We start from the raw sequence: 25,405 nt of genomic DNA on the forward strand, positions 1-25,405 counted from the left end.
GTATTGACACATACGCCTTCTGCAGTGCTCCCAATGGCACTGCATTGCTCTTCTTTGCATAGACGCTGTAAGTATTTATTATAACTGCATATTTCTTCTTCAGAACCACCAAAATTCTTGACTAAAATAAACAGTGTGACTGTTGTGGTTGGCGAACCAGTAGAGTTACAAGCAAGAGTGGAGGGCTCCCAGCCGATTTCTGTGCAGTGGCTTAAAGACAAAGAGGAAATTATTAGAGAAAGTGAAAACACGAAGATCACGTTTATGGAAAATATTGCAACTTTACAACTTCTGAGCACAGAGACAAGCAGTGCTGGAAAATACATCTGTCAGATCAGAAATGATGCTGGAAGTCGAGAGTGCATGGCTACCTTAAGTATTCTAGGTTGGTAAAAAGCATAGGTTCACAATAGGGTTGTTTTGTTTTTTTTTTTTAAGTTAGGATCTTGGCTGTTTCGTGTTGGCTACATGATGTCCTTATTCCTATGTGTTTAAAACGATCAAAGCAGAGATTTCTTGTATCCCCAACAAGCAGTAGTCAGGTTCCTTATTTTCAGTTGTCCAAGGATAAGGGTGAGAGGAGCCACAGGCCTCTAGATGGTTATGGGATCCAGTTGACTGAATTTCTTAAGTCATGTCTTCTGCTCATGTCTGCTTAGAGAGAGACAAACAGTTGTGTTTCTCTCCTAGGTGTTTAAAAATGTTTTTAATTTATTTTGGAGAGCATCTGAAATCTCCATTTTAGGGCAGAAAAAAGGGTTGAAAAAAAAAAAATCTGAAAAATTCCCCAGCCCAAAAACCTGGGATATCCCTAGAATCAAATGTGTAAACCCCATCTTACAGTGCTATAACACTTACAGTTAGTACTAAATTTCTGTGTTCACCATGCATGTTACCCATCTCTCCTTCTAGAGCCTGCAGTCATTGTAGAGAAAGCAGAACCAATGAGAGTTACTATAGGAGACGCCTGTACTTTGGAGTGCAAAGTGGCAGGCACGCCAGAGCTTTCCACTGGGTGGTTCAAGGATGGCAAAGAGCTGACCAGCAGCCAGAAATACAGAATTACTTTCCTCAATAAAATATCTACGCTTAAAATTATGGATGCAGAGAAGGAAGATGCTGGACTGTACACTTTCGCAGTACAGAACGACGTGGGGAAAAGCAGTTGCACAGCATCAGTTGATGTTTTAGGTTGGTTGGGTAGCTTGTTTTCTGTCTTTTACAAAAACTTTTGTTCAGTCATGTTCTCCTTCCTTTCTCCCATTCCCTCCTTCCTTTTCTTTCTAACCATGTATTTATTATGTTTCTTATGCAGATCGAATCATTCCTCCTTCTTTCACAAGAAAATTGAAGGAAACTCCTTGTATCCTGGGTTCCTCAGCATTGCTGGAATGCAAAGTGTCGGGTTCACCTCCTATTTCTGTGGCTTGGTTCCGAAATGGACTTAAGTTAGTCAGTGGGGAAAAACATCAAATCTCCTTTTCAGATAACCTTTGTATTTTGGAAGTGAATTCACTGAGTGATTCAGATGCTGGAACTTACACCTGCAAAGCTACCAACATAGCTGGTTCAGATGAATGTAGTGCTGTATTGACCGTACAAGGTCAGTATATGGTGGTCAGGAAGCTCTCTAAGCTATTCTTTTCTCTTTTCCTCTTGACATTACCTATGGTCTTTTGTAAATATGCTTGGGAAAAATTATTGATGGGGAAAATAAAGATTGTGTTCTTTATCTTCAGTATGTGTGGAAATGCTGGGATTATGCTGTAGCAATCTGTTTTACCTCTCTTTTTCTCTTGTATGTTTAGAACCACCTTCTTTTGAGAGGACACCAGAGGCTCTGGATGTCTTGCCAGGCACAAGCATCACTTTTACATGTGTTATCAGAGGAACCCCACCTTTTAAAGTGAACTGGTTTAAAGGGTCCAATGAGCTTGTGCCAGGAGACAAATGCAATATCTACTTGGAGGACTCTGTTGTGGAGCTTGAGTTATTTGATGTAACTCCTCTCCAAAGTGGAGAATACACTTGTCTAGTGACTAATGATGCTGGCAGGGCAAATTGTACAACACACCTTACAGTAAAAGGTTTGTAAAGATGGCATCTCTCTATTTACCTTAAAACATTGTTTCCTTTCCTCCATTAGTCCTGTAACGCTCAACATTTGTGACTTCTTACCCTTTGTTAGAGCCAGCAGTCTTTGTAAAGAAACTGAGTGATCAGTATGTAGAGCCCGGCAAGGCCATCATCCTGGAGGGAACTTACACAGGCAGTCTGCCCATTTCTGTGACATGGAAGAAGAATGGCCGCACCATCACTCAATCTCAGAAGTGTAATATCACCACCACAGAGAAATCCTGCATCCTGGAAATACTTGACAGCACCAAAGAGGATGCAGGAGAATACATTTGCCATGTCGAAAATGAGGCAGGAAGAGATGTTTGTGGGGCTGTAGTCTCTACTCTAGGTGTGTGCTCCCTTTGCTTCTTTTTCTTGCTTGTTCTTTCAAGTGTATGTCTTACAAGGCCTGGCACTATAATGAGCCTAAATGCTTCTCTTTTTTAGAACCTCCCTATTTTGTTAAACACTTGGAATCTCTTGAGGTGTCCGTTGGGGATTACACAACATTGCAATGCCATGTTGGTGGCACACCAGAAATCACTGTGTCTTGGTACAAAGGTGATACAAAACTCAGGTCTACTCCTGAGTACAAAGTGTTCTTTAAAGACAACGTTGCTACACTTATTTTCAACAAAGCGGTTAGCAACGACAGCGGAGAATACACCTGCAAGGCGGAAAATAGTGTAGGAACTGCATCTACAAAGGCTCTCTTGACAGTTCAAGGTGATGATTTTATAGTAACTTGCTACAAACTTTTTTCTCTTACAAAATTATGTAAAAAAAGCTGTTTCCTGGGGCATATTTATCCTTTACCTACTTTCTTCCAGAGCGCAAACGACCACCTTCCTTTGCAAGAAAATTAAAGGACATCGAGCACCCTGTTGGATTACCTCTTAAATTTATGTGCCGGCTCAATGGCTCAGAACCCATTACTGTGGCTTGGCATAAAGACGGCGTACTGCTAAGCGATGACCACAATGTGCACACATCCTTTGTAGATAATGTTGCAGTGCTGCAACTGGTGCGAACTGAGATGAATCATACTGGGCAGTACTCCTGCACAGCCACCAATGCTGTGGGCACTGCCACCTCAAGTGCTAGGCTCACAGTGTCAGGTGTGTTGGCTTACAAAACTTTTGCCTTGACCACAGGCTACCCCTTCCTGTTTCATGCATGCAATGGTATCAGTGTGTTGAATTAGCTTTTTTGTGAAGTGTGAGTTTTCTTGTGTTTCTAGAACCCAAGCAAGCACCTGTGTTTGACACCAAGCCAGAATCTATTGATGTGCCTTTTGGAGAAAGTGCTGACTTTGAATGCCATGTTACTGGAGCCCAGCCAATACATATCACCTGGTCCAAGGACGGTCGGGAGATCCGAACTGGAGGAAACTTCAATATTACATTTGTAGCCAACACAGCTCACCTTCGTGTGCTCAGAGTGGGTAAAGGAGACTCTGGCCAATATACTTGCCAAGCTAGTAATGAAGTTGGTAAAGACTTTTGCTCAGCCCAACTCTGTGTCAAAGGTATTAAGTCACCTTCATTTGTTTGTTTTCTTTTACTTGGGTAAACAGACCTCTTTGTTACTGAATTTCATCTCCACCCTCTCCAGTTTGGGATCATTAGTTTTCCAGAAAGCAGACGTGGTGACCTTCTTCTATCATACAGCATGACAGGAGAAGCCTTGTGTACCTGCAAAATCTCCAAGGGGAAAGGTCCCCTTGTGAAGCCCTTTGAATGGGGAGCTGGGCTCACCCTACATTTTACTTCGTCATTAGTTCTTAAACTACAGTCAGAGTGGTATTCGCACATAGCAAATACTATGTGGAATATGGTGATACAGTGAATACAACTACTTTGCATCTGTAGGCCAGCGTGAGTGACGATCAGATTTGCTAAGGATTTCAATTGGAGTTCTGAAATGCTGGTATAATCTAAACTATGAATCACTTAAATTCTTCATGCAGAAATATGCTTTAAAGATTTGTATGCAAGTGAAACCATTCTTACCGTGTTTCTGCTGCTCCTATGGGTGAAGGGTTTGTCAAATCTTTCACGCTGGCCTGGGGATATTTTCACCTCTCAGAGGTAACAAAAGAATTTCCTGTGGGTGTTGCAATCATCCTTCTTGTGTTTCTACAGTTCCAGATGACTCATCAGGCTCCAGAGTTGGCAGAACATGGTTTTAGTTGTTGTCTTTTCTTTCTTTTCTCTGTCTTTCTTGAGAGGAAACTCTGGATGGGGATACAGCCAACTACTATAGCAAGCTTACTTTCTTGTGCTGCAATACTCTTGTGTTCCCCATAACTCTTTCTCAGCACTGTAGATTTCACATGGCTAACAGGTATACTGTCACTCTTTACATGCTGTGTCCTGCAGAACCTCCCAAGTTCATCAAGAAGCCTGAAGCTTTGCGGTTCGTGAAGCAGGGGGACTCAGTTCAACTTGAATGTAAAATCAGTGGTACACCAGAGATCAGAACCGTGTGGTACAAAAATGATCAGGCACTCCAGGCAAGCGACAGGCTCCACATGTCCTTTGTAGACTCCGTGGCAATACTGACCATCTTGGATGCCAACACTGAAGATGCTGGTGACTACATATGTGAAGTCCAGAACTCTGCTGGCACAGCCAGCTGCAGCACTTCAGTCACAGTGAAAGGTTAGCAGCACAGCTCCACACACTACCAGAATCCTTGGCTTCTTAGCCCTCTTCCAGCTGCACATCACTCTGGATAGGGAGCTGCTGCTATGGCAGTTGGTTGCTGCTGGGGCAGTTTCTCTCCAGCTACTCTGACGTTCAAATGCTGCTGTGTTTAAACAGCAGAGATGAGGCAGGAAATAATGGTGGGTGTTCAGCATTGTGCAGCCATTCCCTTGTCTTCTCCTTTAAGTAATTTCCAAGATGAATAAGGCAAGCTTGTCAGACCGCAAAGGGAGCATGGACTAGGTGTTACACCAGCCATGATGAGGAAGCTGGGCATACTTTACAGCCATTCCTCTGTCTCCTCTTTATACACAGTGATCATGGCAGGAATGAAATTTAAGACGGAAGAGGAGGCTGTGTTGCTGAACCTCACTAATGGTAGCTTTCGTGACTGTGAAGAGGCGGGTGAAAGCTGGAATGTGGTCCTGGAGAGTGGCTTTTGGGGAGGGGCACTGAGCACTGACTCCAAACAAGTGCAGAAGCATCATATTTCTGCCCTCGAGGCTCTGAGTGCTGGGTTCGCTTGCTGGGAGATGCCAGGGACCCAGCATTTTTTAGAGGTGACACCACACATTCGGAAGCTAAATATGGGTTTACAAGACTACGTGTAGGCCCCCTTCCTGAATGCCTTGCCTCCTATTATCCAGAAACCCACCCAGGGAAGCAGGCTCACACATCATATGTGATTCTTTTTTTATAGAACCACCTGTTTTTAGCAAGGTGCCAAGCCCTGTTGACACACTTAAAGGCTCAGATGTTATTCTCCAGTGTGAGATAGCAGGGACTCCACCCTTTGAGGTTGCTTGGTTCAAGGACCGGAGGCAGGTCAGAAGCAGCAAGAAGTTCAAGGTGACAGCAAAGCACTCCATTGCCAGTCTTCATATTCTCAGTCTGGAAGCTCAAGATACCGGAGAATATCAGTGCAAAGCTATGAATGAGGTGGGAAGCGACACTTGCATCTGCCCTGTGAAATTCAAAGGTTTGTATGCTGGAGAATCAACAGCATCACCACCCTCTCTTCTTGATCTCCTGGCTGTCTGTCTTCTAAGCAGGCATGTATCATTAACCCTCTTCTGCCTCATTGTTTTTGCAATCAGAACCTCCACGCTTCGCTAAGAAGCTGAGTGACACTGCAATCTTCATTGGGGAGCCAACAGCCCTGCAGGCAGTGGTAGAAGGATCCCCACCAATTTCTGTTGTCTGGCTCAAGGACAAAGGTGAAGTTATTAGGGAGAGCGAAAATGTCCAAATGTGGTTTATGGACAACATTGCGACTCTTGAGATTGGCAGTGCGGATGGAGCTGATGTTGGGAAGTACATCTGCCAAATCAAAAATGATGCTGGTATGCGGGAGTGCTCTGCCTTTTTACAAGTCCTAGGTGAGTATAGCCTGCTTCACAACTACTGCATCTTGCAGCTTGCACAATTGCCTTTTCCAGCCTTTGTTTTCTGCATATGCCCTGTGATCGCTGTTTTGTGGGTAGGTATCCTGGTGACACACTGACCCTTACCTTCCTATTTCAGAACCAGCAGTCATCTTAGAGAAGACCGAGCCAATCACAGTAATGGCTGGCAATCCTTTTACATTGGAGTGCAAAGTAGGAGGAACACCTGAACTTATCACCAAGTGGTACAAAGATGGCAGAGAACTAAGGAGTGACTGCAAATACCAAATTACCTTTTTCAACAATATATCCACTTTGAAAGTCTTTTCTGCAGACAGGGAAGACAGGGGCTTGTATACTTTTGAGGTGCACAATGAGGTGGGGGACAGCAGCTGCATTTCTTCAGTTGATGTTTCAGGTCAGCTCTATGTCTTTGTAGTTCACACTTATCTTTAAAGAAAGCATTTTTTCTTTTTCCCCTTTCTTTTCTTCTGAAAAAAAAAATCCAAACACTTTTCTTTCTATTCTTCTGCCCTGTCCTGCTTAGATCGCCTTGTTCCACCTTCATTCTCAAGAAAACTAAAGCAAACAAATGGGGTGCTGGGATCCTCAGTGCTTCTGGAGTGCAAAGTGTCTGGCACATCCCCCATATCTGTGTCCTGGTATCAGGATGGGAATGAGATTGTTAGTGGAGAAAAATATGAAATCTCATTCTTGGATAACGTTTGTGCTTTGAAACTGAATGCCTTGGATATCACAGATACAGGGCCATATACCTGTGTGGCAAACAATGTGGCTGGATCTGATGAATGCAGTGCCTTCTTGACTGTACAAGGTCAGTGGAAGGATACTACAGCCCTTCAACAAAATTCTTCTTCCCTCTCTCTTTCTTCCTTTTTTGTTGGGTTTTTTTTTTGTTTGTTTGCTTTTTTTTTTTTTGGGGGGGGGGGGGCGGCGTGGGGAGGGGATTCAAACATACTCCAATTTTCCTCTCCCAGCGACTCTCCTTTAACATCTTTTTCCCTCTTCACTCTTTTGCATGATCCTTAGAACCACCTTCTTTTGTGAAGATACCTGATCCCCAGGAAGTTTTGCCCAGATCAAGTGTGACATTCAGCACCTATATCAAGGGCAGTACTCCCTTCAAAGTGACCTGGTTCCGAGGCATCAGGGAGCTGGTGCCAGATAGCAACTGCTCCATCTCTCTGGACGAGTCTGTGGCAGAGCTGCAGCTGTACAACGTGGAGCCAGGCCACAGTGGGGACTACGCCTGCGTTGTCACAAATGATGCCGGTAGTGCCTCATGCACAACCCAACTCTTTGTGAAAGGTGTGTTTGTGTGTGCGTATGTACACACGGGTATATCTCTTCATGCTCTGCCTGCAGCCCTGCCACATCTGTCCCTCTCACTGTTGATCTATGCCTCCTCACAGAGCCTGCAGTATTTGTGAAGAAATTAAGTGATTTCAGTGTGGAGCAGGGGAAGTCCATTGTGCTGGAAAGCAGCTACACAGGCACCCCTCCTGTCTCTGTCACCTGGAAAAGAAATGGCATGCCCATTGCTCAGTCTCCACGCTGCAGTGTTACAACTACTGACAAATCTGGAATTCTTGAAATCTTCAACAGCACCAAGAGTGATGAAGGCGAATACACCTGTGAGGTGTCAAATGAGGCAGGTGGAGATGTTTGCCACAGCCTTGTATCTATCTTAGGTATGGAGCACTTCAGATCCCCCTAAGGGACCCTGATGATGCTCTGCATCTGCTCACTATGCTCTCTCTTTCCCTAGAACCACCCTATTTTGTCACACACTTGGACCGTGTGGAGGTGAAGGTTGGAGAGCCCTTGATCTTAAAATGCCAGATTGGTGGTGCGCCAGAAATCAAGGTGTCCTGGTACAAAGATGACACCAAGCTCAGATCAACACAGGCTTACAAAATGCACTTCAAGAATAATGTGGCAACACTGGCATTCTCCACCATAGAGGATAGTGACATTGGAGAATATACCTGCAAAGCAGAAAATGGTGTTGGCTTCGCCACCTCCACAGCTCTGCTTGTTGTTAAAGGTGATGGGCCAAGGGCCACTCTTTCCAGGGGCAGTTTGTAGGAACTCTTTGTTATCTACAGAAAGGGGTTCTTATTAATTTCAGAATTAAATAATTCTAGATTAGCATGGTGGCTTCCTACTTACTGTGGTGATTATTATTATTTTGCAGAACGGCAGCTTCCCCCTACATTCTCCAGAAAACTGAAAGATATTCAGGAGGCAGTTGGTGCCCCAGTGACATTTGATTGCCGCATAAATGGCTCAGAGCCTATCCAGGTGTCTTGGTACAAGGATGGGGTTCTCTTAAGTGACAGTGGTAACATGCAATCAGCCTTCTTAAATAACGTTGCAACTCTCCAGATCTTGCAAACAACTATGGCTCACTGTGGCCAATACACTTGCTCAGCCAAAAATGTTTTGGGGACTGCATCTTCTAGCGCCAAACTTCTCCTCACAGGTTTGTAGCTTACACTTAAAGAAAGATGTATTTGTATGTCTTTGCTCTTTTAGTTCTTCACCCTTTTCCCCACTCTACCCATTGTATGGTGGCCACAGAGCATGGGCATGGCATGGTGAGGTGTGTGTTGAGGAGGGCTCAGTGATGAGCTCTGCCATGCTTTCCTCTTTGCAGAACATCTACAACCTCCCTTCTTTGACATCAAACCAGTATCTGTTGATGTAGCACTAGGAGAAAGTGCAACTTTTAAGTGCCATGTGACTGGCTCTGCTCCCATGAAGATTACTTGGATGAGAGACAACAGACAGATTCGCCCAGGTGGCAACTACAAGATGACGTTGGTGGAAAACACGGCCAGCTTGACAGTCCTAAAAGTTGGTAAAGGGGATGCTGGACTCTACACATGTACTGCCAGCAACAGTGTTGGAAAGGATGCGTGCGCAGCTGAGCTGGCTGTACAAGGTATTGTGAGCTTTAGTGTTCATGAGACTTTTCTTTGCAAGGGAGACATCTGGAGAACAAAGCCTTGAATGCAGACATGTGTGAGACTAACAATCTTTATAAAAGGCTACACTGCGATGTCTTATTTCATTTAAATATTATTGTAATACCTAAATACTTACTAATCTTTCTTCTGGTATAGTGTGTGATTTCCTGATCAAAGGGATTCTTTCACTGAAATATTAAATCTGACTTAGAGCCTTGTTGCGCCTTTATGAATGGCCCTGTTGGCCAGCAAAAGCTGTCTTTCTTTAAGTCTTTCTTCAAGTCTTTCTTCATTCACTAGGTTGTCCAGGGGAGGGAAAGGTAACTGAGAGAAACTCAGTTAACTTATGAGACTTCAATGTTACTGGGTGTGCAGCTGCTGCAAATAATTTTACCCTTTCATAGATTGGAAACATTGAAAACTGATGTTCTAGACAGCAAAAATGGAGGCTCTGAGAGTACACTTGGTGACAAATATCCATTCTTCCAACACTTGCTTCTCCATATAGTGGAGAATCTTTTAGTCATCTAAATTTATGGCTGGATCAAACTGTCTTGGTGCAAATGACGCTTGTTAATTTCCTTAATGTAGGTGGGAACACGGGATTTGTTTATAGCTATTCCGGATATCTCATACTTAGTGATTTTATAAAAGAAAGAATGTAAAATGCAGCTCTTAAATAATGCATGAGTTCAAATGTCCCTGTTCTTTTAGTGCCTCCTCCCTCCCCCCCCCCCTTTTTTTTTCTCTCTGTATGAACTTTGGGGGGAAAAAAATCAAAAAAACATTTCAAGAGTAAATACTATGACTTTTATTCTGTAAGACAAAATAACATAAGAAGCTGAACTACCACTAGCAAAATCGCTAATAACTGCGTTTCAAATGTATTACATACTTATATCTAGAGTATGTTCTATCCATAGATACATTTTTCTTGGTGGGGGCAGAAAGAATGAGGCAGACTGAAATACTTGTGGATCCAGTGACAAGTAGGGATGCTGTTACTATGTAGTTTGACTTACAAAAAGCATTGAAGGACTGTAGCAAGAAACGTAACCTCTTTAAAAGATTTAAAGCTTGTTTCCACCACAGTCATAATTCTGTTTATTATTAATGATATTACCCAGAATTTTATTTGACTAGAGTTACCATTCACAAGAAGATCCTGACCTTAGATGTTTTCTTACTCTTCAGCTCTTTATTCATAGAATCCTGATTTTTTTTTTCCTCCACAATTATTATTTTCTTTTTTGATCCTGAACTTACACTGACACTCACTTTAATCCTTTAGAATTTGTACAGTTTCCCTAGGGTTGTAAAATTAATGATATTCATTGTTTGGCAGCCATTTTCTATAGAACTTGGAAGAGAAAGCTCTTTTGTGTATTGATTTGTGTGTGTTTCATTTGAGCAGATGCTGTCTTATTTCTACAACACACATCCTTTTGTTTGTAGAATTAAGTTCTTTTGTTTGATTGACCTTGGTAATTTCCCAGAGTTTTATTACTTTTCATACTTTAACAGCTAAAGTTCTCACTCTGTAGTTTTCACAATTGCTTTAGGTTATAGAAACTGCTTTACATTCTAAGTATATACCTTACTAACTTGTATATCTACATTTCTGGTGATGTATTCTCATTTTTGGTAAGGAATGGAATTAGACTGTTACTACTCATCAGCTGTTAGTATGAAGATAGAGATTCACTTCTTTGCCAAAGTGAAATCTGATAATATAATACAAAGGTTCCAAGAGTCCTTATCTAAACAAACCATCATTTCTATTTTTAGAAACTCTAAGGAAGTTTTGTTACTAACAACATAGGATGTTCTGCAAATGTCACACAGGTTGAAGTAACCCACAATAAAATAGATATTCTTCCTACACTTTACAGACAGATGCACAAAGAGGCACTTCATCCTGTTTTGCAGGGAGATTTGTTTGTTGTGCCCACGTTACCACCTCGTGGGTTTACTAGTTATATCTTTGATCTGTGAGCATTCAGTCTTGTGATTCTGAATCATGCACACAGTACTTTTGAAGAAAAGTGTCAAACCTCCACTTCTTTATCTCCTTACAAAAAAAAAATTGTTTACTTTTCAGTCATACAACCTTTAACACTAATTTCTTTAATACCAACCATCTCACAATTTTTCCCAGCATGATTTTTTAACCCTATATTGTTTGCTACCCAATCTCCTTGACTTCCGTTCCTTATGTGCACCTTTATGTTTGGCTTTGCCATAAATTTGTGAAGTGTTATAAATGCAGGCACATTTATTGACTGTATCAGTCGTTAATGACATTTTAAGATATAAAGCAGTTGCTATAATGCTCTGCATAAATGCTCTTAATACTATTTCTTGGCTGAACTGTTAGGATTCTTACATTTTCATCAGGTATTTTGAGTACTCATGTATTGCTAGAGGAAATTACTTAAAGGAAACCACACATTGGTTGATCTGTACTGAATTCATGGGAGAAGTAGAGTGGGACAAAAAAGTAAGGAGAAACTAGCTGAAATGCATATAGAGAACTAGTTTGCGTCCTAAATAAAAGAAACTTAAAATAATCTTTAAAAAAAATCATAGCAATTACAAAATTAAAATGTTTGCATAAGTCCAGAAAGTTTACATTTTGTCTCACATATTTCCCTGTTTATTCAAAGAATCAGTGCAGTTTAAAGCAACATTTCCACTTTTTGGCTTTCCAGAACCACCAAGGTTTATTAAGAAACTTGACTCCTCAAGACTTGTGAAACAGCATGATTCCACTAAGTATGAATGCAAAGTAGGTGGATCTCCAGAAATTAAAGTCACCTGGTACAAAGGTGAAACTGAGATCCATCCCAGTGAAAAATACCGAATGTCCTTTGTGGATTCAGTGGCAGTCATTGAAATGTACAACCTCAGTGTTGAAGACAGTGGTGACTACACTTGTGAAGCTCAGAATCCAGCGGGTAGTGCAAGCACCAGTACCTCACTGAAAGTAAAAGGTCAGAAACACAGTTCTTTCCTTACCTATCTCTATGAGTCTTCCGTTTTGGAGAAGCTCTTAAATCCCACTTTCTTTAGTCAGAGAGGCCAAAACCTGTGTGAATAGAGGGCAAATCTCTTGTCTGCTTGTTATACTGTGGGATATCTATCTTAGTTATGGTTTGTCTTTGCTGTTTAGCATCAGAGTGGCTACTTGAATACTTTGTCTTCTTTAATCTCCTTCCCTCAAATAACACAAAATTTACTCCTTCCCCTTTTTTTTTTTCCAGCACCCCCCATTTTTACCAAGAAGCCCCATCCAATCGAGACCTTGAAAGGGTCTGATATTCACCTAGAATGTGAGCTTCAGGGCACTCCTCCGTTCCAGATTTCTTGGTACAAAGACAAACGAGAAATTCGGAGCAGCAAGAAGTATAAGGTCATGTCTGAAAACTACCTAGCTAGTATTCACATTCTCAGTGTGGATACTGCAGATGTTGGTGAATATCACTGTAAAGCTGTAAATGATGTGGGAAGTGACTCCTGCATTGGCTCTGTAACACTAAGAGGTTTGTATAAAGATTGGCATCTTCTTGGCATTGCATTGTTCCTGTCATTCTCCTCCTACTTTGCCACTACTGGCATGTTTTCTTTACTGTTAAATATCTTCTCTTAAATAGCACCACCAACCTTTGTGAAGAAGCTGAGTGATCTCACTGTTGTAGTTGGAGAGTCGATTGAACTGCAGGCTGCAGTAGAAGGATCACAGCCCATTTCTGTTCTGTGGTTAAAAGACAAAGGGGAAATCATCAGAGAAAGTGATAATCTTTGGATTTCCTATTCAGAAAACATTGCAACTATGAGGATTGGAAATGCAGAACCAGCCAATGCTGGGAAATATGTCTGTCAGATAAAAAATGATGCTGGAGTTCAGGAGTGCTTTGCCACACTGAGAGTTCTAGGTTGGTAGCATGAGATTAAAAACCACAACGTGGTCTACTGTGCTTTAAAATTTCAATTTTTACAATACTAATAATTATTGCATTGTTGGTTTTAAAATATTTGTGACTTGCATCTCATTGCAGAACCTGCAGTCATTGTTGAGAAGCCAGGCCCAGTCAAAGTTACAGCAGGAGATTCATGTACTCTGGAATGCACAGTAGATGGCACACCAGAGCTTACTGCTAGGTGGCTTAAGGATGGGAATGAACTGTCCACTGACCATAAATATAAAATCAGTTTCTTCAATAAAGTATCCGGGCTTAAGATTCTCAATGCAAGACTAGAAGACAGTGGAGAATATACCTTTGAGGTGGAAAACAGTGTTGGTAAAAGCAGCTGCACAGCTTCAGTGCATGTCTCAGGTTAGTTGACTATTCGAGTCACATCTGATCCTATGGTTCTTTTATAACACCTTCAGATAGCAAACTGATTCTCTAGACTGGCAGCCTGAGAGACTCATTGCTTGTATAATCTTAGGAGTACTTGGCAAGCCACTTTGACAGACATCAAGAATGGATGCCTATCTAACCTCTGAGGGGCAAGGGCTTGAGTTGTTGCAAGGGCTCCATTTCTTTGGCTTTAGTCTACATGTCTTCTTGGACAGCTGGTGCAATATTTCTTGTGAAAAAGAAATGCAGAAATAAAAGGTGTCCCTCAAAAGTGTGAATGAAAGGTCCAACATATCCTTAACCATCAACTATTTTTCGATTACTTAGGTGTGTAGAAACAGATTGCTTAAGCAGATACATCAAAAGAAATTTCAGTGATTTTATTATGCATGGGAAACTTCCTGCATTTTAAGCTCCTCATGGTTTTTTTTTTTTTTTTCCATTTAAAAAAATGCAGATCGTATTATACCTCCTTCTTTCACAAGAAAACTGAAAGAAACACATGGTCAGCTGGGTTCTTCTGCTGTACTGGAGTGCAAAGTTTATGGGTCACCACCTATTCTTGTTTCCTGGTTTCATGATGGAGAGGAGATTATCAGCGGAGACAAGTATCAGGCTACTCTTACAGACAATACCTGTTCTCTGAAAGTGAATGGACTTCAGGAATCTGATATGGGAACTTACTTGTGCACAGCTAGTAATGTAGCTGGGTCTGATGAGTGCAGCGCATTTTTGAGTGTTAGAGGTCAGTATAAATAAGAAGCCAGAGTCAGAAGGCACAAATATATTTTCAAAAAAACTTATTTCTTTGCTCTGTACATATCTCTTATTATCATGCTCTTCATCAGAAGTTGAAATGTACTTCTTTTGTTTTATTTGCATGCTTAGAACCACCATCTTTTGTGAAGAAACCTGAACCACTGAATGTTTTATCTGGGGCAAACATAACCTTTACCAGTATCATAAAAGGCTCCTCTCCATTGGAAGTTAAATGGTTTAGAGGTAGTGTTGAGCTAGCACCAGGACACAGATGCAATATCACCTTGCAAGATTCAGTTGCAGAACTGGAGCTATTTGATGTACATCCGCTTCAGAGTGGAGACTACACTTGCCAGGTCTCTAATGAAGCGGGGAAGATTTCTTGCACAACACATCTTTTTGTCAAAGGTTTGTCCAGACTACTATTTCTTATGCTTCTAAAAATGATCTCTTGGCTTTATTTAATTTGTTTTCTTCCCATTGTTCTTTATAGAACCAGCCAAATTTGTGAAGAGGGTGAATGATTTAAGTGTAGAGAAAGGAAAAAATTTAATCTTGGAATGCACATACACGGGTACTCCACCAATTTCAGTGACATGGAAGAAAAATGGAGTAAAAATAATGCACTCTGAAAGGTGTAGCATCACCACTACAGAAACATCTGCCATACTGGAAATACCTAATAGCAAACTAGAAGATCAGGGGCAATATTCTTGTTATATTGAAAATGATTCTGGACAAGATAATTGTCATGGTGCAATCACAATACTAGGTGCGTCAAGCCACAGTCATTTCATCAAGTATTATTTGAACTACCGATGCTCATTGTGCAATACCTTTCTGTGCTAATGGCGTATATTTGTTCTTCAGAACCACCTTACTTCGTTACACCCTTGGAGCCAGTGCAGGTGACTGTTGGGGATTCTGCATCCTTACAGTGCCAGGTTGCTGGAACACCAGAAATGATTGTATCATGGTACAAAGGTGATACAAAGCTGAGAGGAACTGCTGCTATGAAAATGCACTTTAAAAACCAAGTTGCCACTCTGGTTTTCAGCCAGGTAGACAGTAGTGACAGTGGGGACTACATCTGCAAAGTAGAAAATGCTGTTGGTGAGGCTGCTTCATCATCTTTGCTGACAGTTCAAGGTGAATATTTAGTTTTAAAACATGCAAAAATGGCATATTTTTCTTAAGTATGTTTGCTATTTCAAAAGAACAAACAAACAACCCAAAGATTACCTTTTCTGTGTTAAATGCTTTACAGTTTCCTGACTTGGCTTGTCTCTGCGTTATTGTCTTCTCTTAACAAAAGTCTACCAGTGAAGCTAGTCAAAATGTGTCTCTCATTGATCACAGCTCTTCTGTAGGGATACAAGCTTCTGCATCTTCTTTCCCATTGAGGATATTTCTTTGATTGTTTCTACCATTAGCAGTCCTGAGGTTTTAATAGGGTCACTGGGTGTAACTGATGGCAGAATGGTTATACATTTTACTGCAAACATATGTGCAGTGCTCTTTTCACATCAAGTTCCAAATAAATGACATGCTGAATAATATTTTTAATCAGAAGTTATAAGTCGAGTGTACTCTACAGTATATTAGGCAGTAGTTATTGTTGAGTACAACAATAGGTGTGTATCTTCTGAAAGCCTTCACTGTACAATACCTGTTTTCTTACAGAGCGTAAACTTCCTCCTTCTTTTACGCGAAAATTAAGAGATGTCCATGAAACTGTTGGCTTATCAGTTACATTTGATTGTGGCATTGCTGGTTCAGAACCTATAGAAGTATCTTGGTTTAAAGACGGTGTACGTGTAAAAGAGGACTACAATGTTCATGCATCCTTCGTAGATAATGTAGCAACTCTTCAGATTTTGAAAACAGATAGGAGCCTTATGGGGCAATATACCTGCACAGCTACTAATGCAATTGGGACAGCTTCTTCTAGTGGCAGGCTTGTCCTTACAGGTCAGTGGGCTATGAAATATTTAATGGAAATATCTCAAAACTAACTTTAGAAATAGATTTAATACTGTACAAATTATATTTATTTCGCACAGGTTTAAAGCAAATCAGGATTTTAAACTGATGCCTTTTTATTTGTTTCACTCTTCAGAAGGGAAGACTCCTCCATTTTTTGACATCCCAATTACACCTGTTGATGGTATTATCGGTGAAAGTGCTGACTTTGAGTGTCACATCTCTGGAACACAGCCTATTAAAGTCACTTGGGCAAAAGATAACCAAGAGATTAGAACAGGAAGAAACTACCAAATCAGTTACGTAGACAACACAGCCCACTTGACCATCTTGAGGGCTGAGAGGGGAGACTCTGGACAGTATACATGCTATGCTAGCAATGAAGTTGGAAAGGACTCTTGTACAGCTCAGCTGACTGTTAAAGGTATTGAATAGATAATACATTGTGTGTACACTTTTGTGCGTACATTTTTGTGCGTACATTTTTCTGACTTTAATTATAAAGGAAGTTAGCTTTATTGCTGCAAGATAACTTTGAGAAGAACTTTTGAGATATAGCTTGAAAGTACCTGAAGGTACCTATGTATCTCTGAAGAGGGTTAGGATTGGTCACCAGAAATGATGGGAAGAGAAATGAATGAATGTTTTCTTTGGAGTAGTTTTTTATAGTCTTTGGCCTATTTCTTTCTTGGGAACTTGACAAAAATCTTGGGGCTTTTATGGCATTTGATGTAAAAATGTAAGAGGATTTTTTTTTCATATAGGAAAATCAAATATGACAGTGCCTGTAAAAGCAAGACACGTGCTGTTTATCTTAGCACGCTTTCACTTAAAAAACCCCAAATATCCTATTTAAATGAGAGCAAATATTAATTCCCCAATGTTGATTTTTTTCTTCTTGAAACATTTTCTTTAGAATTTTCCATTTCCATTTCATTCATAGAATTTTGTTAATTTTGTTCCTTTTTTTTTTTTTTTTTTTTTACAGAACGAAAATCTCCACCAACTTTCACTAAGAAACTGTCTGAAGCAGTAGAAGAAACAGAAGGGAATGAACTTAAACTTGAGGGCCGTGTTGCTGGCTCTCAGCCTTTGACTGTTGCTTGGTATAAAAACAATCAGGAAGTTCATTCAAGCCCTCATTGTGAAATATCTTTCAAAAATAACACCTTAATTTTGCACATAAAGTGTGTAGAGCAATCAGATGCTGGTTTATATACCTGTAAAGTGTCCAATGAAGCAGGAAGCGTGTTGTGTACATCTTCTGTTGTTATCAGAGGTTAGTTGAAGTCTTTTTTACTTTGCTTCTTACTTTTCTTTGTTGCATGTTAGCTGAAAACATACAGCTTCTATCTTATGAGCTGGTTTTACCTACTTTAATTTGTCCAGCAGTAATTTGTCCTGAGATGGACAGACTAAACTGAGTTAAACCACAAAATTAAGGAATTCTTTTTTATTAAAATAAAACAATATTTTTCAAGGAGGGGTTTCTTTTTCACTATTTGCTATGACTGATATAAATTGAACATTGAAATCTTTGTGACATTCCTGTTGAATTTTTAATAATCCTCTTTTCGCAGAAAAACAGTTTTTCTGTGCACTTACACCTAAGCTTGTGCAGCCTTGACTGAGTGTTATAGCAGCATGGCACTTCATCGTAATACTATTGTAGGAGATTGCATATTTTTTTTTCTTTAAAGGTGCTTACATAGTTTTGCAGCCTAATAGCAGTGTTTTAATTCTTACAGTGTTTTTCACATGTGAATGTCCTCGCTGTGTGGAGTAAAGATATTTCTTGCTGTTTGCATAGAAAACACACTGTCTTGGTACTTACTGCATTTTCTAACACTATGATCGATGTTCTCGGACTTCTGTTTATCCTTCTTCATTCTTTGCCATTGTCTTCTTAAGTATCACATGTATCTCCTTTTCTCTTGCATTCTTAATCTTACTTTCCTCCCTTGAGTATTCACTCAAGCATTTTCGTATTCCAGAACCCAAAAAGCCTCCAGTTTTTGACCAGCCTCTTCAACCAGCAGCAGCAGAGGAAGGTGATACTATACAGCTCAGCTGCCATGTCCAAGGATCACAGCCAATCCGGATTCAGTGGCTGAAGGCAGGCAGAGAAATAAGAGCTTCAGACAGATGCAACTTCAGCTTTGCTAATGGAGTAGCTCTTCTAGAACTTGCTGCAATTACCAAATCCGATTCAGGAGAATATGCATGCAAAGCTTCAAATGCAGCTGGCACTGACACTTGCAAATCTAAAGTGACCGTTAAAGGTACAATAAATGCAGACAATCAAAAGTGTATGACAAAAATTTAACCCAAGTTTCATCCCAGTTTATTTTCTGTGGAACAAAAATGTTAATCTAATAGAAACAATTAGTATATTTTAGTTATTTGCAAAACCACACAATCTGGAAAGACAGTATATTTGAAAATTTACTCTACACAAATAGGACATAAACAGTGGGAGATCAGTGTCAAATCAACACTGTATTCTTACCAAAAAGACTAAGAATTTAGTTGCTAAATCTAAACACTAAATTTTTGAAAAATGCAAGCTAAATGAGTGAAATTATTTGGACATGCAAATTTTATGCAGAGGATGGGAACAGTGGTGTTTATTAAAAGAAAATATAGAAAGGATTTGATTGAGCATGAAGCTAATTGCTTCAGGACTCTTATATTTAGAACTTTTAGCTGAAAGCAAATACAGTCTAAGCATGTGTCCTTCCATGTGTGTCTTGCCTTACCATTGCATGAAAGACGTAAAAGTTAAGTAATATGCAGAAATAGTATATTATTTACTATATGGGTAGCCACAAGGCTAAGAACTGAGCAAACAAAAAAAAAAAGAACTTAACAGTCACTGATGAAAAAACGCAAGTGACTTCAAGGGTGAAATTTTCAGAAATAGACATAAAAGAGAAACCTCACCAAAAACTGAGCTGTTTTTATACAAATAAGAAGCGAGGCTTCTTATTTGCATATCTATCTATGAATTTGCATCCATGCAGAATATGAATGACCTAACTGAAGTTAATGAACAGCACAATCTGGCCCACAGTATTCAGTTTCATTCGGAAAGAAAAATGCAAGTTAACTAAAACAACATAAAAACATTTTGCATTTTTATCTCTTGCATACTATTTTGTTCCACCTTTGTAATTAATTCCTTTTTTACCATTCCATTGGAAGCATCATCATGCATGAACATAAATTATTACACGGAACTATCTGTTTTATTGTTTTACTCTTATGTTTTAGAAAAACCAGCAGCTGCACCAGCAGCTAAGAAAGCAGAACTGGAAGGAAAACTTTATTTTGTGTCAGAGCCTCAGAGTATCAAAGTCATCGAAAGTAAGAATTCTTTTCAGAAAGTACATTGTCTTCTATTTGCCTGTACCTTTTGTTTGAGATTATGTCCTGCTCTTGTAGACAGCTGGAAAGACTTAGCTTCCTTATTTGCACCTTTTTGCAGAAACTGTTGCAAAATTTATTGCAAAAGTTGGAGGAGACCCAATTCCAAATGTTAAATGGATGAAGGGAAAATGGAGGCAACTTAACCAGGGAGGTCGGATTACAATCCAGCAGAGAGGAGATGAAGCCAAACTAGAAATAAAGGACACGATAAAAACTGATTCTGGCATGTACAAATGCGTAGCTTATAACCAACATGGTGAAATTGAGAGGAGTGTAAACCTACAAGTTGAAGAAAGAAAGAAAGAAGTTGTTGAAGGGGATCTCAGGGCAAAACTAAAAAGGTATATGGGAAGATTTTATAGATTAATTTGCCGTCAACACAGAAGAAACGTTTATTACATATCTCAGTTCAACATATATTTTATAAGATTCATTAAACATTAATAACTTATAAAAGTAGAAGCACCTGACTAGACAAAACTAAAGGATTCCACTCCACAGTGAAGCTGTAAGCTGATTCATTTTTTCATTGAACAGCTTTATACAAATGAAGCATTACATGTTTATCTTATGTCATTGCTTTGAATAGCACTCCAAAAAGGAAGGAAGGAGAGGAAGAGCAACCTATTGATATCTTGGAACTTCTTAAAAACGTAGATCCCAAAGAATATGAGAAATATGCTCGCATGTATGGAATTACAGATTTCCGTGGCCTCCTGCAAGCCTTTGAGTTATTAAAGCAAACCCAAGCAGAAGAAAGCCATAGACTGGTAAGATACAGTGTGACTTTAGCACTGGCTTTGTTAAGAGTAACGTGGTTCATTTGAACAAACTTCTTGTCCATGATCTGATGTTACAGTTTGTGCAGGAATTTCTGGCTCCTCTTTGGATCTTTTACAGATAGTTCTCAATTTCTTGCACACTCAAACCCAAGAAGAAGTAATGGGTCTTCTTAAGTCTTCCTAAGTTGGCTTAAATTTTTAAGATGGGGAGATAACGCTAGTTGCAGTATAGTTACAGAAAATTTGATGTAGGAGCTAATCCTATGTTGGACTACCATGACAGCTTAACATTTTGCATTCTTTAATCTTTTAGTATATTCTGCCTTTTTACAGGAAATTGAGCTTACAGAAAGAGCTCAAAGAGAAGATCAGGAGTTTGATGAACTTGTAGCTTTTATTCAACAACGACTCTCACAAACAGAGGTAACATATTTTTGGATTAATTTATGAAATATTCAAACTTATAACAGGGAACTTAAAACTAATTTAAACTAATATTTTTCAGCCTATTACTCTGATCAGAGACATTGAAAATCAGACGGTTTTAACAGATGAGGATGCTATCTTTGAATGTGAGATTAAAATTAACTATCCAGAAATTAAACTTTCATGGTACAAGGGAACTCAGAAGCTGGACTCCAATGACAAATATGAAATTAGAATTGAAGGTGATCGCCACATACTGAGAATCAGGAACTGCCAACTTGAAGATCAGGGAAATTTCAGAATAGTGTGTGGACCACACATTGCTAGTGCCAGGCTAACTGTGATAGGTAAGTATGCTTTTGAAGTATGTATTTGAATTAATATACAAATTAATTCTTCCACTGTCTGATGCCTGCTAAAATGTATGTTTTAACATGCTGATAGAACCTGCAGTTGAGCGGCATCTCCATGACACTACTTTCAAGGAAGGAAACACTTGCACGCTGTCCTGTCAGTTCTCTATCCCAAATGCCAAGTCTCAGTGGTATAGAAATGGGAGACCCATTAAGATAGGAGGGAGATATTCAACACAAGTGTCTGACAAAGTACACAAACTCATCATCAAGGATGTTAGAACAGAAGACCAGGGACAATATACCTGCAAGCTTGACAATCTAGAAACAACTGCAGATCTGGCCATTGAAGGTTTGTAAACAGATATAAATTCTCTTTGTTATGATAGTGATAAGCACCTTCTGGAGGTTCTATAAAAGAACAAATGAAAATAAAAGGAATTTCTTAAAAAATGTCTTCCCAAACTTGGAAATGGACTAAATAAGAAAGTTTGCTGTCCTTTCTCTTCAGACATGTGTCGTATTTCTGTTAGTATTTTTGACTAAATCATCATACCTAATAACCCCTGGCCCTCAAAGAATCCGAGTCATGCTTGCTTTTATTTTTTTTTTCTCTGATAATCTTATATTTTCCTTCGACCTCCTCTTTTTCTTAATTATTCATTATCTTTCATCTCCTTAATGACTTCTCTTGTATGATTTATCTGCACAGCAATCTTCTTATAGTTGTACTCTTGTGTCTTCTAATCTTCATTCTTACATAGAAGACTTCAAGAAGATGGAATTCCTTTTTCTTACTCTACTTTTTCAAGATCTATCTCTTACTGTAATGTAGCTGTTATTATGGAAACAATGAGAGGGAATTAGATAAGCTAAATGGCCTGATGATGCATAACAATTAATATATTTTTTGTTTCTAAAAACAGCAGAACCAATTCAGTTCACTAAGAGCATACAGAACATTGTAGTGAGTGAACACCAGTCTGCAACCTTTGAGTGCGAAGTGTCTTTTGATGATGCAGTTGTGACATGGTATAAAGGCCCCACCGAACTGAGAGAGAGTCCCAAGTACAGCTTCAGAAGTGAAGGTCGCTGTCATTATATGACCATTCACAATGTTAATGCAGAGGATGAAGGTAAAAATGCATGGAATATTTGTGCTAATGCTTTACTTTTATCTGATTTTGTTGTCTGGTTTTTAATGCTAAAGGCATAGAAATATAAACATTCTTGGCTGTTGCAGGTGTATACTCTGTAATTGCTCGTCTTGAACCAAGAGGAGAAGCAAGAAGCACTGCAGAGCTCTATCTGGTAACCAAAGGTTAGTGAATTTGCTGAACAAATTTATGATCATAACCATCTGCAAATTTGTGAGTTTGAGCATGATTCTGGAAATACATATAGTACTAAAGTAAATTTAATATTTTTTTGCAGAAATCAAACTGGAGTTGAAGCCGCCAGGTAAAGATGATGAGCAAGACTGGTACAAGATCAAGACTTCACTCTGTCATAGATTTAGTGTTTTGCTCTGCTCTATTTTTGATTTTCAACTCCCTTTTTCCTTGTTATAGTAAGTCAAGCCTAGGCCCTGAGAAAATTTTCCTCATCCTCATCATCATATGAGGAGCTATTTATTCTAAGAAACAGTGGCAATGAATAACTTGGTAACTCCAAAATCAGTGATATTACTGTTTTTTAAAATCTGTGTAGAATTTTGTACATTCTTCAAAACACAAAAGTTCATTTTTGTTTCAATGACTGAGGAATAGAACCATTAAGAGGTACCAATGAGTAGATTTCATATCCTCTGCACAACTGAAAATAAATAACCAAGTATGCAGAATGTGTAGCAATCACCTCTTTATGATATACAATGGTCTTTTTTGACTATTTTTAAGACCCAATACTCCAAAATTATGCAAGAATTATTTAGAAATAAAATGAAACAGTGTAGAGTCTAGCCACATTGAAAGATTAATGCAATTGGTTATCTATTGATCAGCTAGCTTAATCTTGAGGTAGGCTGCAGTCTTTTAATGCTAGGAAAACCACAGTTAAAGCACCATGAACTACTATTCTTGGGGACAACATATTCAAATCTATTTTTATATTAATTCAATTAAACATTTTGGTTTTCTAGATGTTCCTGATGCCAAGGTTGCAGTTCCACCTCAAAAAGCAGCTGAAGGTAGGTTAACATCCAAGTTCCACAGTGCTGTTTTATATCTGCACTAAAGCAGCAAACCAGTGGGAACCTCAGGGAAAAATCTTAGACAATGATAAGATCTAGTTAATTGTTTTCATACAAATATAATATGAGTAAGGCTTGGCTTGGATGGGCTTGTTTTCTGTGTAGAAAACTATACACAAATAATGGTCGGAATGAAGCCTTCTCTCTGAAAAAGATTGTGTCTTTTCCTTTTTGTTTTCCTATCAGTCTCTTATTCACTCCATCTTCCTCTTATTTCCACTTTCCTTTTCTGATCTTTATTTTCTCCTTTTCTTCTTTTTCTACCAAAGAGATAGGTTTTACACAAGCTGCCTGAATTGCTACTCTTTGGAGAAAAAAAAAGGAGAAAATCTTTTAAAGTAGTACAATAAGTTGTATTTTTATTTCGACTGATCTCTCCCCAGGCTCTGGTATTTGCCTATCGACTTCAAACATTATGTGTATTTCTGTTACATTCAAGTTTACTATGAACCTTAGAAGTTCAATCTCCTGTGTTTCATTTCCAGGATAACTTGGTATAATGCTTTCTGTAGCAGCAGGAGCTTTCTGTAGCAGCAGGAGGGGAAAGATTTATATTTAGATTGATTACTATCAGCAAAGATATGGAACTGATGGCACTAAAGAAAATAAAGCTGAGAAGGGTCAGAATTCAAATAAAGGTAGACTGGGGATTTCCATTCAAAATATATTCTTCCACTTCCAGTAAACATTCAGAATGAGCAACATGCCATGAGAAAATCATTGCATAGATTTTCCAAATGTCCTGGGATTTTTCTTCATTTACAGGAAAGCATCGTAGCAATGTGCTCTTGTGGCCAAGAAGGCAAATGGCATCTTAGGGTGCATTAGAAAGGGAGTGGTTAGTAGGTCAAGAGAGGTTCTCCTCCCCCTCTACTCAGCCTTGGTGAGGCCGCATCTGGAATATTGCGTCCAGTTCTGGGCCCCTCTGTTCAAGAAGGACAGGGAATTGCTTGAAGGAGTCCAGCGCAGAGCCACAAAGATGATTAAGGGAATGGAACATCTCCCTTATGAGGAGAGGCTGAGGGAGCTGGGTCTCTTTAGCTTGCAAAAGAGGAGACTGAGGGGTGACCTCATCAATGTTTACAAATATGTGAAGGGTAGGTGTCAGGATGATGGAGCTAGGCTTTTTTCAGTGATATCCAGTGATAGGACAAGGGGCAATGGGTGTAAACTGGAACATAGGAAGTTCCACGTTAACATCAGGAAGAACTTCTTTACTGTAAGAGTGACAGAGCACTGGAACAGGTTGCCCAGGGGGGTTGTGGAGTCTCCTACACTGGAGATATTCAAGGCCTGCCTGGACAAGTTCCTGTGTGATGTACTGTAGGTTACCCTGCTCTTGCAGGGGGGTTGGACTAGATGATCTTTTTAGGTCCCTTCCAACCCTTGGGATTCTGTGATTCTGTACTGATATTTTATTCTATATGTTCTGTTTTTCCTATTAGCTGCCCCTATTCCTATTCTTCTACCTCTTGTTCCACCACCAGAGGAGAAAAAGCCAGGTAAGAATACATAAATTGTTTGGACAGTGTGTGTATGTTTAATTATGACTGTCAGTTGGTTGGGTTTTTTTAATTTTAATTCTAAAAAAAAAAAAAAAACCCTTTTTTTTTTTAAGCAGAAAAAAAGGTTCCGTTAAAGAAAGTCTCCAAAAAGGTGGTTAAGAAAGTTCCTGAAGAAGTCCCACCACCAAAAGGTAACTTCCTTTTTTTTTATATAATTTAAAAAACATAACAGTACCTTGGGAAAACAAGATAATTTGTTTTAAATTATCTTGAATCAATCAAACCAATTTGATTTTTGTCCTTATGTTAAAAACATGCATATTTGAAATCCAAGCTGATTAAGACTGCT

The 25,405-nt window shown here is 39.4% G+C and overlaps 1 protein-coding gene across 5 annotated transcripts in view; it reads left to right on the forward strand.

Moving 5' to 3' along the window:
• TTN (titin) overlaps nucleotides 1–25,405 on the forward strand; it is a 247,435-nt gene that overhangs the window by 65,900 nt on the left and 156,130 nt on the right. The window contains exons 67-108 of one of the 5 annotated variants that reach the window (XM_065670237.1): nucleotides 104–385; nucleotides 913–1,191; nucleotides 1,316–1,603; nucleotides 1,809–2,087; nucleotides 2,189–2,467; nucleotides 2,566–2,844; nucleotides 2,949–3,236; nucleotides 3,359–3,646; nucleotides 4,500–4,781; nucleotides 5,527–5,805; nucleotides 5,924–6,205; nucleotides 6,351–6,629; nucleotides 6,759–7,046; nucleotides 7,262–7,540; nucleotides 7,645–7,923; nucleotides 8,001–8,279; nucleotides 8,430–8,717; nucleotides 8,892–9,179; nucleotides 11,916–12,197; nucleotides 12,468–12,746; nucleotides 12,858–13,139; nucleotides 13,263–13,541; nucleotides 14,026–14,313; nucleotides 14,457–14,735; nucleotides 14,821–15,099; nucleotides 15,198–15,476; nucleotides 16,011–16,298; nucleotides 16,447–16,734; nucleotides 17,299–17,589; nucleotides 18,305–18,592; nucleotides 19,584–19,676; nucleotides 19,798–20,080; nucleotides 20,329–20,509; nucleotides 20,855–20,944; nucleotides 21,027–21,294; nucleotides 21,392–21,652; nucleotides 22,227–22,436; nucleotides 22,544–22,621; nucleotides 22,735–22,761; nucleotides 23,441–23,488; nucleotides 24,997–25,053; nucleotides 25,170–25,247. In XM_065670237.1, the coding sequence (XP_065526309.1) occupies nucleotides 104–385; nucleotides 913–1,191; nucleotides 1,316–1,603; nucleotides 1,809–2,087; nucleotides 2,189–2,467; nucleotides 2,566–2,844; nucleotides 2,949–3,236; nucleotides 3,359–3,646; nucleotides 4,500–4,781; nucleotides 5,527–5,805; nucleotides 5,924–6,205; nucleotides 6,351–6,629; nucleotides 6,759–7,046; nucleotides 7,262–7,540; nucleotides 7,645–7,923; nucleotides 8,001–8,279; nucleotides 8,430–8,717; nucleotides 8,892–9,179; nucleotides 11,916–12,197; nucleotides 12,468–12,746; nucleotides 12,858–13,139; nucleotides 13,263–13,541; nucleotides 14,026–14,313; nucleotides 14,457–14,735; nucleotides 14,821–15,099; nucleotides 15,198–15,476; nucleotides 16,011–16,298; nucleotides 16,447–16,734; nucleotides 17,299–17,589; nucleotides 18,305–18,592; nucleotides 19,584–19,676; nucleotides 19,798–20,080; nucleotides 20,329–20,509; nucleotides 20,855–20,944; nucleotides 21,027–21,294; nucleotides 21,392–21,652; nucleotides 22,227–22,436; nucleotides 22,544–22,621; nucleotides 22,735–22,761; nucleotides 23,441–23,488; nucleotides 24,997–25,053; nucleotides 25,170–25,247 (10,161 nt within the window). The remainder of the gene's footprint in view (nucleotides 1–103; nucleotides 386–912; nucleotides 1,192–1,315; nucleotides 1,604–1,808; nucleotides 2,088–2,188; nucleotides 2,468–2,565; nucleotides 2,845–2,948; nucleotides 3,237–3,358; nucleotides 3,647–4,499; nucleotides 4,782–5,526; nucleotides 5,806–5,923; nucleotides 6,206–6,350; nucleotides 6,630–6,758; nucleotides 7,047–7,261; nucleotides 7,541–7,644; nucleotides 7,924–8,000; nucleotides 8,280–8,429; nucleotides 8,718–8,891; nucleotides 9,180–11,915; nucleotides 12,198–12,467; nucleotides 12,747–12,857; nucleotides 13,140–13,262; nucleotides 13,542–14,025; nucleotides 14,314–14,456; nucleotides 14,736–14,820; nucleotides 15,100–15,197; nucleotides 15,477–16,010; nucleotides 16,299–16,446; nucleotides 16,735–17,298; nucleotides 17,590–18,304; nucleotides 18,593–19,583; nucleotides 19,677–19,797; nucleotides 20,081–20,328; nucleotides 20,510–20,854; nucleotides 20,945–21,026; nucleotides 21,295–21,391; nucleotides 21,653–22,226; nucleotides 22,437–22,543; nucleotides 22,622–22,734; nucleotides 22,762–23,440; nucleotides 23,489–24,996; nucleotides 25,054–25,169; nucleotides 25,248–25,405) is intronic. The other 4 variants (XM_065670238.1, XM_065670239.1, XM_065670240.1 and 1 more) reach the window with 4 other exon arrangements.

This window comes from Lathamus discolor, chromosome 3, assembly GCF_037157495.1.
Source record: "Lathamus discolor isolate bLatDis1 chromosome 3, bLatDis1.hap1, whole genome shotgun sequence".
In the NCBI taxonomy this organism is placed as follows: Eukaryota; Metazoa; Chordata; class Aves; order Psittaciformes; family Psittacidae; genus Lathamus; species Lathamus discolor.